Source organism: Desmodus rotundus, chromosome 7 (assembly GCF_022682495.2).
Source record: "Desmodus rotundus isolate HL8 chromosome 7, HLdesRot8A.1, whole genome shotgun sequence".
Classification (NCBI taxonomy): Eukaryota; Metazoa; Chordata; class Mammalia; order Chiroptera; family Phyllostomidae; genus Desmodus; species Desmodus rotundus.
This window is the reverse complement of record NC_071393.1, coordinates 73917915-73931157: the sequence shown is the minus strand read 5'-3', so window position 1 is coordinate 73931157 and position 13243 is coordinate 73917915. Positions and strand designations below refer to the sequence as shown.

General features: G+C 44.1%; 2 protein-coding genes across 2 annotated transcripts in view; one reads left to right on the top strand and one right to left on the bottom strand.

Moving 5' to 3' along the window:
• The first annotated feature begins 2459 nt into the window (after window positions 1-2459).
• Window positions 2460-7851, top strand: SRP14 (signal recognition particle 14). Its single transcript, XM_024567592.4, has 5 exons — window positions 2460-2547; window positions 2685-2757; window positions 3267-3379; window positions 6704-6736; window positions 7457-7851. Exons 1-5 carry the CDS (start codon window positions 2524-2526, stop codon window positions 7544-7546), a joined length of 333 nt encoding a protein of 110 aa, XP_024423360.1. The 5' UTR covers window positions 2460-2523; the 3' UTR covers window positions 7547-7851.
• Window positions 7852-8026: 175 nt separating this feature from the next.
• The window catches only part of EIF2AK4 (eukaryotic translation initiation factor 2 alpha kinase 4), a 99109-nt gene continuing 93892 nt past the window's right edge, over window positions 8027-13243 (bottom strand). The window contains exons 35-39 of the mRNA XM_024567590.3: window positions 12794-12891; window positions 11959-12027; window positions 11421-11465; window positions 9621-9739; window positions 8027-8549 (exon numbers count right to left, since the gene is read on the bottom strand). Coding sequence (XP_024423358.2) covers window positions 8492-8549; window positions 9621-9739; window positions 11421-11465; window positions 11959-12027; window positions 12794-12891 — 389 coding nt within the window. The 3' untranslated portion in view covers window positions 8027-8491. The remainder of the gene's footprint in view (window positions 8550-9620; window positions 9740-11420; window positions 11466-11958; window positions 12028-12793; window positions 12892-13243) is intronic.

Here is a 13243-nt window from a genome sequence, read left to right as displayed (position 1 = left end):
GTAGATGACTTGCAGCCATCAAACCCCTTCTAATTAAGTCTTTATCCCCCTCCCACTCTCGCCCCCTCTCAATTGTCACAACAGCTGTAACTCAAAGGGTGGGGTATCAAGGTCTTTTTTTATTCCTCATGAAAAAAGAAACAACCTTTTTACTTCCTAAATATTTCTTTTGTTTTAAAGATGTTATTTATTTATTTATTTATTTATAGACAGAGGGGAAGGGAGGGAGAAAGAGAGGGAGAGAAATATCAATGTGTGGTTGCCTCTCACACACCTCACGCTGGGACCTGGGCCACAACCCAGGCATGTACCCTGATTGGGAATCAAACTGGCGAGCCTTTGGTTCGCAGCCTGTGCTCAATCCACTGAGCTACACCAGCCAGGGCCCTAAATATTTCTTACCTTAGCCAAGGGCACCACCATCCACCCAGTTGCTTCAATCAAAATCTTCCGAGACATCCCTGCTTTCTCTTTTCCTCTTAATGCTCACAACCAATTGGATGTGAGTCCTGTTAACTCTACCTTCAAAGAACAGTGTCTTCACTTGACATTGTCTATAGATTCTGCGACTTTAAGCAAAATGACCTACAGTGAAAACAGTTTTAGCACAGGCTAATTTATACAAACAAGAGTTAAGTTCCAAGGGTATATCATCAACTTTATAATGAAACAACATTGAACAAAATCTGACTTCACATGTACTAGCACCCACACTTTTGCAGTAACTTCTGTGGTAGGTACCCCCTGCCCAAAATGTCTATGTCCTAATACCTGAAACTTGTGAATATGCTACCTTAACATGTTTAAGAGATTTTGAAAATGTGATTAAATTAAGAATCTTGAGATAGGGAGATTATTCTGGATATCCAGGTAGGCCCAATGTAACCATCAGGTCCTTATAAGAGGGAGGCAGAATCAGTCAGGGGTAGACGTGATAATGGAACCAAGAGGTTGTAATGATGTGAGGAAGGTACCACGAGTCAGGGATCACAGGTGACTCCTACAAGGGCAAGGAGACCGCTTTTCCGGAGATTCCTGATGGGGTACAACCCTACAGAAACACTGACTTTAGAAATCTGACCTCCAGATCTGTAAAAGAATAAATTTATGTGTTTTTTAATCCTCCCGGGGATGTATTTATTGATTTTAGAGAGATAGCGAGGGAGGGTGGGAGAGGCGGGGGAGGAAGAGAGGAGAGAGAAACACGCATGTGTGAGAGAAACATGGGTCGGCTGCCTCCCACATGCACCCCACCTGACGGTATCAAACCCGCAACCTTTTGGTGGATGGGATGATGTTCCAACAGAGAGCCACGCGGCCAGGGCTCCTGTTGTTTTAAGCCACTGTTTGTGGTGAAGGAAGCTAATACAACCATCTAATGGTCTCCGTTTCCTGCCCTGTCTCTCTACGGGCATTCTGCACGCCACAGACAGGCAGATCTTTAAAAAAAAAAATTGTCACTCTCCGGTTTAAAGCTTAACAAGAATCCAAACTTACCATGGCCATAGGCCCTATGTGACTCCCTCTCCAAGCTGTCCATACTCCTTCACTCCTCCTTGCTCATGCCCTCTCCACTCCCACCCCCACCCCAACCCCCAGCCTTGACGGGGACCTTTGTTCTAGTCATTCCCTGCTGTCTGCTTTCTGTCCACATTCAGATCGAAATTCTCCTCAGAGAGACTTCTCTGACCCAACCTAAACTAGTTTCCTTGTTACTGTCATTTTTATCACCCTGTTTACTTGTCTTCACAGCACTCATTATCTGAAGCTATACTTCTTACTTTGTTTTGTTGTTTATTTTACTTCTCCTTTAATCCAGGATCCAGGAAACCAGGAATTTAGCTTGCCTTGCATTCTGCTGTGTATTATAACACAGGCTAGGGGCTCTCAGTAAAGCCCATTGCACGACTGAATGCTTGACTTTACAGATGACCTAGGGATCAGGTTGGCTACTGGCATAGCAGGGCCTCGAACACTGGTCTCGTCACTGAATCCAGAGGTTAACACTGAGATCGGGTTCCGGTCCTTGCTAGGAGGCCCTTCTGACTGGTCAGAGAAGAGGGAGAATTCAGAGGCTATGAGAATTTATAATAACTTTGATAAAGATATTAACAGCTAATGCCAGGACTTTCTATGTGCCAGGTACTGTCCGAGAGATTTTCCGTTGCCTCGTGTACGGGCCACAGCCCAGGCTCGTGCCCTGAGAGGGAATCCAACTGGCGCCCTTTTACCTCGCGGGAGGACGCCCAACCAAGTGAGCCACACCAGCCAAAGTTAGGTAGCGGCGATTTCGGATGGGTGAAATCCCAGACACTGAAAGCCTTTTAGACCGGACCAACCCCGGGACCGGACGGGACATCCCAGAGCGCAGGCGCAGGGCAGGAGGAGCTGGGAGGAGCGGAGGCGGGTTTGGAGGAATAGAGTTGAAGTCTAAAAGCGGAAGCCCCGCCCCCAGCCTGGCCGGAACTTCCGGCTTCGATTGCGCGAGTCTTTTGTTGACGGGGTGGGGCCGGCGGAGTCGGGATGGTTCTGCTGGAGAGTGAGCAGGTACGGTAAGAGTCGGCCGGTCAACGGATGCGGTTACGGCTTAGCTCGGGGCCTTTGTCTTCTTTGGTGGGTGGATTGGGACTTGGCGCGGCGGGGATTTGCGGCTGCCTAACGGAGCCGGGTTTGTTGTGTTGCAGTTCCTGACGGAGTTGACCAGGCTTTTCCAGAAGTGCCGGTTGTCGGGCAGTGTGTTCATCACCCTGAAGAAGTGTAAGCAGTTGTCCACACGGCAAGGCCGGGAGGAAGCTGGGAGGCCGAGCGATGCCCCAGCCTGGGTGCCCAGAGTCTGGGAACCAGGAGCTGAGTCTGTGGCGCCTCCTCGCCTTCCCTTACTTTCCTCCACCTTGTACTGGGCACAGTCATGGCTGAGGGACCGAAGAATGTTAGAGGCTGTGGCGGGTGCGGCCCGTAGCACTTAACTATTTAACGCTTACAGTGGGCCCCAGTATGTCATGGCTCTCCTTTATTGTCAAGGATCTCAAACCTCTATTAGTGGGATTTAATTTGCTTTGATATTACAGTATTCCTGTCATGGAATTAGCAAGTAGTTTCCCAAATTTTGGCGAAACTGTGGACAGTAGTGGATGAGGTGCTTAACGGAACTAGAGCAGTGCAGGTGGATTGGGTGTCCTCTTTTTTCCCTTCCCTAATTATTAGCATTTTAACTACCCATTAACAACGTCTGTGGCTGAGTTCGTCCATATGTGTTTTTCATGCAGATGATGGCCGAACTAAACCCATTCCGAGGAAAGGTTCTGTGGAGGGCTTTGAGCCCTCAGACAACAAGTGTCTGTTAAGAGCTACTGATGGGAAAAAGAAGATCAGCACAGTGGTGAGTCGGATTCCTAACACTACGGTTTTTGAGTTTAAACACTAGCCTACGGCATATCTGAACCGTTTTTTGTTTTGTTTAATTTAATTTAATTTTTATTTTTTAAATATATTTATTGATTATGCTATTACAGTTGTCCAATTCCCCCCCTTCACTCCACTCCATCCTGCCCACCCCCTCCCTCCCACATTCCCCCCCTATAGTTCATGTCCATGGGTCATACTCATAAGTTCTTTGGCTTCTACATTTCCTATACTATTCTTACCCTCCCCCTGTCTATTTTCCACCTATCATCTATGCTACTTATTCTCTGTACCTTTCCCCCTCTCTCCCCCTCCCAATCCCCTATTGATAACCCTCCATGTGATCTCCATTTCTGTGGTTCTGTTCCTGTTCTAGTTGTTTGCTTAGTTTGCTTTTGTTTTTGTTTTAGGTGTGGTTGTTAATAACTGTGAGTTTGCTGTCATTTTTACTGTTCCTAGTTTTTATCTTCTTTTTCTTAGATAAGTCCCTTTAACATTTCCTATAATAAGGGCCTGGTGATGATGAACTCCTTTAACTTGACCTTATCTGAGAAGCACTTTATCTGTCCTTTCATTCCAAATGATAGCTTTGCTGGATACAGTAATCTTGGATGTAGGGCCTTGCCTTTCATGACTTGGAATACTTCTTTCCAGCCCCTTCTTGCCTGTAAGGTCTCTTTGGAGAAATCAGCTGACAGTCTTATGGGAACCCCTTTGTAGGTAACTGTCTCCTTTTCTCTTGCTGCTTCTAAGATTCTCTCCTTCTCTTTAATCTTGGGGAATGTAATGATGATGTGCCTTGGTGTGTTCCTCCTTGGATCCAGCTTCTTTGGGACTCTCTGAGCTTCCTGGACTTCCTGGAAGTCTATTTCCTTTGCCAGATGAGGGAAGTTCTCCTTCATTATTTGTTCAAATAAGTTTTCAATTGTTTGTTCTTCCTCTTCTCCTTCTGGCACCCCTATAATTCGGATGTTGGAAGGTTTCAAGATGTCCTGGAGGTTCCTAAGCCTCTCATTTTTCCAAATTCTTGTTTCTTCATTCTTTTCTGGTTGGATGTTTCTTTCTTCCTTCTGGTCCACACCGTTGATTTGAGTCCCAGTTTCCTTCCCATCACTATTGGTTCCCTGTACATTTTCCTTTGTTTCTCTTAGCATAGCCTTCATTTCTTTCATCTAATTTGCAACCAAATTCAACCAATTCTGTGAGCTTCTTGATTACCAGTGTTTTGAACTGTGCATCTGATAGGTTGGCTATCTCTTCGTTGCTTAGTTGTATTTTTTCTGGAGCTTTGATCTGTTCTTTCATTTGGGCCATTTTTTTGGTCTGGCGCACCTGTTACTTAAAGGGGCGGAGCCTTAGGTGTTCCCCTGGTCGGGGTATCGCTGGTCCCTGCGCTGTGACGCTGTACATGGGGGAGGGGCTGAGAGGGAGCAATGGTGCCCGCTCCCCTCTCCACCGGATTTTAGTCTTTCACTCTGCTACCCACAATCAAACTGAGCCCCTCTGGTGCTGGTTCCCGAGTGGGTGGGCTTGTGCACGTTCTAGGCCCCTGTGGGTCTCTCCAACTCTCCTGTGAGGCTGGGAGTTTCTCCTGCTGCCGCCTCAATCCCCCAACCTCCACGGGTGTTTTCAATCAGAGGTTTGAGGCTTTATTTCCCAGTGCTGGAGACCTGGGTTGCATGGTCTGTTTCGCTCCCTTGCCGTTCCTCCTGATTTATCTGTGCTCGAATGTGGGGCCACAGGGTCTGCCAGCCACCACTCCGTGGGGTCTGCTAGCTGCAGCCTGGCCTACCCCATTCCACAATCCGCCACCTCACTGGGTCCGCCAGCTGCTGCCTTGCCGCACTTCCTCTCCTCCCCTCCTACCGGTCTGGATGAATGTTTATTCTTTATCTCCTTGGTCGTCAGACTTCCTTACAGTTCGATTTTGTCAGTTCTGGTTGTTTTTTGTTTTTAAATTGTTGTTGTTCTTCTTTTGGTTGTGCGAGGAGGCACAGTGTGTCTACCTATGCCTCCATCTTGGCCGGAAGCCCCGTTTTTTGTTTTAAATAAATGCTACTTATTGTGTAGCTCCTCAGCTGTTTTGGGATCAGGGCTTTCTTTTATTACCTTAGTAGTAGAAAACTCAAGAGTGAAATTAAACACTTGTTCTGTTTAAGTTTTTTTGGAAATAAAATTAGCATATTGGTCCTTACTCATAGTAGCACTGTAAGGAACAGTTGGCATTAAGTATATGATTACTTACACCCTTAGCCTATTGTGCTGGGCCTTCTACAATTTCTCGTCACCAGATGATGCTTTTAAGCTGGTTATTCCTTTTCTTTGTGGTCCATGTAGTAAACACGTGGCTATATGTAGGCTTGGTACTTGTGAGAATATGAATTTAGTCAAGGGCCCTAGTATTCCCTTTCAAGGTGGAGGTTGAATATGGCAAAGCAAGAGATTCCCTGGATTCCAAATGAATACAGGCTTACCTTTTTTTATTGCACATTGCTTTATCATGCTGCTAGGTGTTGAGTTTATTACAAACTGAAGGCAAGACTCTCCACTAGGAAAAAGGTGGTACCTTGCTTTACTGCGATGCTTGCCTTACTGCAATGGTCTTGAACTGAACTCACAAATGTTTCTGAGGTGTGGCTGTGCTACTTCATTTTGCTGGGGGGGAGGTGGAATGCCCTCCAGCCACGTCAGTATAGGATGTTTGTGAGAGAGTAGATCGTGATAGATGCCTCCCTTTACCAGTTATCCGGAGAGGACATTTACAGTACAGTTTAACTGGTTTTAAAAAATAAAGTTGAGTATCATGAAATACAGAAACCAGAGTTTTTAGAGGTAGAATTTCTTGTTGTGGTAGCTTGCATTTTGCTTAAATAGGCCTGAATTAATGGAAGGAGGCTTAGAATAAGATGCGGAGGGAATAGTTTAAATGTATCTTGCATGAAACATTAGTACTCGGTCCTTTGACGCCTCTCAGAACCCAGGGAGAAAAAGTCAGCACCACGTGTGTACGAGATTTCATTGGAGGTGAGAAGCGTACCCACTCCTTTAGGAACCCACTCCTGCCTCTTCCCCATCTTGGTACAGCTCTCATGTGGGAAAGAGCCTGGAGCTACTCTGCTTGTTCCCCAGGCAGAGGAAAGTGGAGTGGAAAAATACCTTTAGTGTATCATGATCCTGAAGTTGGGAAGAAATATTAGGATATTGTCTCTGTGAGGCTTTGGAGTTACTGTGTAAAGTGAGGCAGGGGACTCCTATATGGATACTCGGGGTGACCTTTCTTCTTTCCCCTCTCCTTTTCCAGGTGAGCTCCAAAGAAGTGAATAAGTTTCAGATGGTGAGTTTCTGCTGTTCCCTCTGTTCCCTTTCCCAGGGCACGCGTCAGCATAATATTGAACACTGGGTTAAAATTGATATTTAGGTTCACTGCTGTCCTATCATGTTTTACCAATAGTTTATGCACACATAGCTGCTAGGCTATGAACTTTACTTTCAACACTGATACTGTCTTCCTTTTTAGTTTTTGTTTTTAAGATTTCATTTATTTTTAGAGAGAGGGAAAGGGAGGAAGAGAGGGAGAAACATCAACGTGTGGTTGCCTTTTGCAAGCCCCCCACCGGGGACCCGGCCCATAACCCAGGCATGTGCCCTGTCTGGGAATCAAACAGGTTACCCTTCGGTTCATGGCCGCCGCCCAATTCACTGAGCCACATGAGCCAGGGCTGTTCCTTTTTAGTTTTTATAAGCTAGATTTTGCCATCTTAGGCTTCAGATATGTTCTACCTATAGTAAAGTTGAACAAGAAGTTGCCTGCATTTATCCACTTGTGCTTAAAAAGAAACGTGCAACTCACTGTGGGTGAGTGCTGCAGAAGCTGCTGTGATGTGAGAGTGTTTCCTCACATACCATTTTCCTTCAGGTACAAGAGTCCTGTGGTATTACCTGCTTTATCAGGTAGACTCTGATTTTTGGCAGCACTAAATCCATTATGGAAATGGGGCAGCTGCTCCACCAATTTGCACATCTTCCCACTGAGGTCATGCTTTGTATCTTTTAGGCTTATTCAAGCCTGTTGAGAGCTAACATGGATGGGCTGAAGAAGAGGGACAAGAAGAGCAAGAGTAAGAAAAGCAAAGCAGCGCAGTAAAGAGTACCAGATTCCCTGTTTCCACCAACTGACCACTGAATTGCTGTTTTTCCTTTGGTTTTTACTTTTGGCCACAAAGCTAGGTTTTTGATCCTCCTGTGTTAACTGTTTCCACGTGAGATTAGGGTATTTGGATGGAAGAAGAGCCTGATGTTTACAGGGTGGCTATGAGAAGCCACTTTATTTTTGGCCTGGCTGACTGGTCTGTGTTGCACAGTTGTGTACCCCTGGGTTATGGTTTAAAGTCTCTGCAGCCACCTGTGTGAAGAGCAGTGTATCATTAAATCTGCCTGTTTATCAGCATAGACTATCTTTTATTTATTCCTTTCCCCTCCCTACGGTAATAGTTTCTGGCGATAATTACTGATTCTGGAATGATATGATTATGAGCAAGCTTTTAACTCTAGTCTTCTAGGTTATTGGAATTAAAACCTGAAAATGTTATTAGAGGTTGTGTTACCTCATGGGTATTCTTCCCAACTGGTTATATAATTTTATCATCATAGTACCTTTAGTAAATTTGAATGAGTTCTCATAGTCAAATGAGAGTTTGCCTAAGCACCTTCGTATAAACATATTACAAAATTAAGAATAAAGATTACAACATGATGATATTTGATTATGCCCTTCAGTTTGGACATTTTCATGTGCTTAGTTAGTAGGGCTAAGGTAAGAACAAGGCTGTTTTTTTCTCTCCTAGCTCCATAAAACCTTTAGAGTCAATACATTTGCAATCAAAAAGCAGAAAATATATGAAAGCATTTATTATACTCAAAAAGATACATTTTTATTTATATATATATATATATAACACATGAAAAACTTACAAAGCTCCACTTTGTGTGACATCTTCTAAGAATGGAAAGTTAATTTAGAATTACAGTGAATGTACAACATTTTACAGTGTGAGCCCTGTCTGAAGGATGCAGTGATGGTCCTTCAGGACTAGAACAAGATTCTGTAGTAGTCATCCCTGTAGCTGTACAGGAACAGCACGGACACCCTGCAAAAGAAAGGGAAAGGCAGGGTCCGTCAATATAATGGGGGAGGAACAAGGTTAATACAGAATTATTTTCAGAGTAAAGGAGAGATGGACGGCTAGGCACTGCAGCGTTACAAGTGTTTCACAAGAGCTGTGAGCTGGCTAGGGTCTGCAGCAGAGGCCCTGGACGAGGGGGCTGCCGCTCCTTACCAGGCTTTAGGGGAGGTCACAGGAACAACAGGCCTCGACAAGAGGACAAAGCAAGTTGTCACAGGTGTTTTTGATTATTTAAACATTTCTAGGAGTTACCTGGGTGATTAAAATGGTAATGCGGATAGCTACCCCTGGGGCTTCTGTTTTGTTATGGACATGACATGGTGACACAGTCCTGAGGAAGATTGGATGGTTGCTATCGCGGTTCTAACATAACAGCTTACCAGCCATCAGATCTCAACAGGACAATATGAGGGTGGACCTCAAAGAAACTGGAACTTGTTTATAAAATATTGTGTATTACATGTTTAAACTTCATTCACCTTCAAAGTACTCTCCATTTGATTCAGTACACCTATTGAGACCTTTTTTCCACTGCTCAGTTTTGAGCTCATTGATTTTGATGCCTTTTAGTGCTTTTGCAGTTTTTTTTTTCACCTCCACATTGGCAAAACATTTCCCCTGGAGGACATTTTTCACCCAGGGAAACAAAAAGTCACTTGGGGAGAGATTGGGTGAATAGGGAGGGTGGGGCACGGGGGTCAAGCTGTTTTTGGTCAGAAACTACTGAACACTGCAGTGTGGGCAGGGGCGCTCGTGAATCACCCATCATGAAATGGGCAAATGCGCTGACCGAGTCTTCAAAAAATATTCCACTGAAGCCGAGTGCAGCCTCTCACACCACCACTAACTGGTGCACTGATACAGACGGGTTCCTAGAACACTCACCTAGCAGCGGAAGTCTGTACTACAAGGGGCCTGCCCTCCAGAAGATAATTCTGGGCTTTTTTGGGATCCCCCCTTGTACACTATGTTACTTTAAAACCCTTTGTTAAGTTTTAACGCATTTTGAAATCTGATGCCTAAGTGACAACTTACTTTTTTTCTACTTTGATGTTATAAATTTCATCACAGACCAATTTCAGGTATCTTTGCTTTGGCAGGCGTGACAGCAGCTGCTTCACAGTTGCGTTAAATGCCTGTTCATCAGCATCCCACTAGGAAAAAATAGATAAGGCTTAACAACAGGTACTAGGGTTTATTAACTGGCTTTTTTGGGGTCACTCATAAAGGACAATGCCACTCGCCCCTTTTAGTGAAGAAATCATTCTAGGGGGAAGTACTAGGACTGGTGGGGAGACTGCTGGGGTTTCTCCTTTGAAGCAGCAGTTTACAACAGACTACCTTGTTAGATCCTGACTTACAATATTGCATGTTAAAAAATATATATATTTCAGGCACACTGTGCTAATGTGACTTCAGTTATTTCTACCTATTGTTCACTTTGTGTTAAATGGACATACTACCTCTGATGTGCATCCATTTGAATGGCTCATGAAGCAATGCATTGCCAGTATAGTGGTATTTACAAGACAACACAGATAATGCAGTATGAAATGTTACTTCTGGGACAAGGTTCATTTTTCATCTGATTTAATCTACAACTAAACACTCTGGATAGACAAAGTATTCTTTGATATGATATGTTGCAAAAACCACCTATAGCCATGATTAAGAACTTTAAAAAATTTGAATAGTTAAACCTTTGTTATTAAGAATGTTTAATAGCTGTTTGATTCCCAGTCAGGGTACATGCCTGGGTTATTAAGCATTGGCTATTGAACATTCTTTTTATTTTATTTTTTAAAAAGATTTTATTTATTTTTAGACAGAGAGGAAGGATGGGAGAAAGAGAAACATCAATGTGTGGTTGCTTCTCATATGCCCCCTACTGAGGACCTACCCCGCAACCCAGGCATGTGTCCTAGTCGGGGAACCGAACCAGCAATCCTTTGGTTTGCAGGCCTGCACTCAATCCATTGAGCCACACCAGCTAGGGTGCATTCCTTCTTTTAAAAAAAGGTTTTATGTACTTATTTTTGAACAGAGGGGAAGGGAGGGATAAAGAGAGGGAGAGAAACACCAATGTGTAGTTGCCTCTTGTGTGCCCTCCACTGGGGACCTGGCCTGCAACCCAGGCATGTGCCCTGACTGGGAACCGAACAGCTATGAAACATTCTTAATAACAAAGGTTTAACTATTCAAATTTTGAAAAGTTCTTATTTGGTTACTTCATAATTAGGATATGTACCTGTTTAAAAAAAAACCTAAACCCAAAATATGACCTAAGTAACTTAATTTTTACAAAAAGATCCTCCATATAGTTACATAAATGAGCTTTCCTAGGTGGAATGAAGGTTTGCAACAGCAGAGCACGTACAGTGTTTAAGAACATACATGCCACTACATTGCCTAGGTTCAAATCCTGGTTCTGCTACTCAGTAGTTGGTTGACCTTGAGTAAGATATTTAACCTCTCTACTTCAGTTTTCTGTAAAATGGGGATGATAACAGTACCTCTCTCTTAAGGTTGTTTTGATTAAATCAGTTTAATAATTATAAAATGCTTAGGACAAGGCCTGCGCAAGCCTGACAATCAACAAAAGCACTAGGTATTTGTTTAATTTCTGAAATTTAAAAGACAGTTACTAGAAAAGTATGATTCCTTCAATCTGATTTAGTAATATATATGTGGCATGAAAGAACAATGTTGCCAAATTTCTGGAACTGTCTTTAGAAATACCTAATATCACTGAGAAAATAATGCCATTTTCAGTTTTCTTTTGGCAGAGCTTTGGGACTTTAAAAACCACAACGCAGAAGAGTTCATTTTGCTTACCTCCAATGATAAAAACTGTAAGATTGTTTCTTTGGGTAGATCCACCTGTTAGTACACAAAAGGACGATGACTTGTGATGATGACATCACTTTGAGGGAGTGACAAGAGCGGGGCTGGCAGGGTCTGGGAAGCCGCTGCATGTGCTATAAAGCAGACTCAGTGAGAGCTGCACGGGTAAGGCCTCAGCCCCTGCGACCTAACACTCCTCGTGCCCAAACATCACATGCCACAAAGGCTCGACCCCGCTGCCTGCACTCAGTGCGGGCTTCGTGAGGCAGAGGCCTGAAACGTTTAAGAAGTTATCTTCATTTTCACTCCCCCTCATCTTCCACAGGAAGACAGTAAGAGAAACAAACACAAAACCTTCCATTTTCTCCCCAGTTCTTTACAGATTTAAATTCCACGTGGTTCCCATCAATGATAATAGGCTTGCACCCCAATACTGCTGACACTGAGCAAAAAGGCCCTGACCTCTGAGGGAACTACTTTGACGGCATGGGCAGAAGCCATCCTCAAAGTGTTAAAGAAAGCAACTTACAGCCAAAATCTCAATTTCACTGCTTTTCTGATGTAAGTTGGCAAGGGACGTCTGAAGTCGGGTTTGTACCTAACAAGAAGAAATCATGTCAGAATTCAGAACCTGTAAAATCAAGCCATTGTTCTTGTCATTTTAGGTTCTATCCCAGGAAACTATCACAAATGACGAACCAAAGCCTAGAAGGGATCCCAAATATTATCCTAGGACTTGCTCTTAATCCAGCTCAGAAAGATGTGTACCCTCTTATGATCTCAGGGGAAATGAGATTTCATAGCCTATCCTTATAATTTGTTTAATAATCCACCTAGTTGCTTATTTCTTTATAATTTTGAAATGATGCCCAGTGAAAGCTCAGAGCAGTGACATAGTGCGCCAGGAAGCAGGGAGATTTCAGCATCAAGCTAAATTTGGAAAAGGGGAAGGTGACAGTGGTGAAAACATGGAACTGAAATGTGGCAGAAAGACGTGAAAAATGAGTTTCCACCAAAATCCTAAGACAGCAGATCTTACAAAAATGAGGTAACCTGGATCTTTTGTATTTCAAACTAATTACATTTCTAAAAACTGGCTGATCTCTAACACTCCCCCTCTTCCCAAGTGAGGCCAGCATCTGTCCGTGCTCATTGGCTCTGTCCCTCCCTCCCACTTGGAACACCCTAACCTTTCTTCCCTGCCTGTTTCAGTCCTTCAGGGACCACTTCCGTGAGGCAGACACTGCTGTCTGTCTCTCCCATGTGTCTGTAGTACCTCTAACACTCATATTAAATATATTTAATTCCAGTTTTCTTCCTCTCTTGTGGCTCACATTAGGAAGCCTGGAAACTCTGCCACGTACCTGAGTTTCATACCGCCGCCTAGTGCTGGCTGACAGCTTCTCCGGGGCTACCACGCTCACAGTGGGAACAACTGCTGTGCCGTGGATTTCAAATAGACCTGAAACAGAGACAGCTTCAGAATTCATGGCCTTGTCTGGTCCTATGTTCTGTAATACGGAGAGGACGGAGATGACGGAGATGATGACAGAACCCACCCACTCCGGGGTGATTCTGGGCTAGATTATGTCTGGGCCTTGTTTCCTCACTCTGCAACTGCCTACATTTGCCCAGGGAGAACCCAGGACCCCAACACCCAGCAGTTTGGATGCTTCTGTCAAGACCAACAGTCTTCTCTGCTCAGGTGGGAGTGGGAGCTGAGAAAAGCACAGGGAGGCAGTATGAGTCACCAAAACCTCATGAACCTAAGAAAAAAATCAAACATTATCTCTGAAACTCTAGTACTTCTTTTA

Coding starts and splice junctions, on each gene's coding strand:
- SRP14 (XM_024567592.4), top strand. CDS start 2,524: ATGGTTCTGCTGGAGAGTGAGCAG. Junction 2,548..2,684: donor TTCTGCTGGAGAGTGAGCAG/GTACGGTAAGAG, acceptor GTTGTGTTGCAG/TTCCTGACGGAGTTGACCAG. Junction 6,737..7,456: donor AAGTGAATAAGTTTCAGATG/GTGAGTTTCTGC, acceptor TGTATCTTTTAG/GCTTATTCAAGCCTGTTGAG.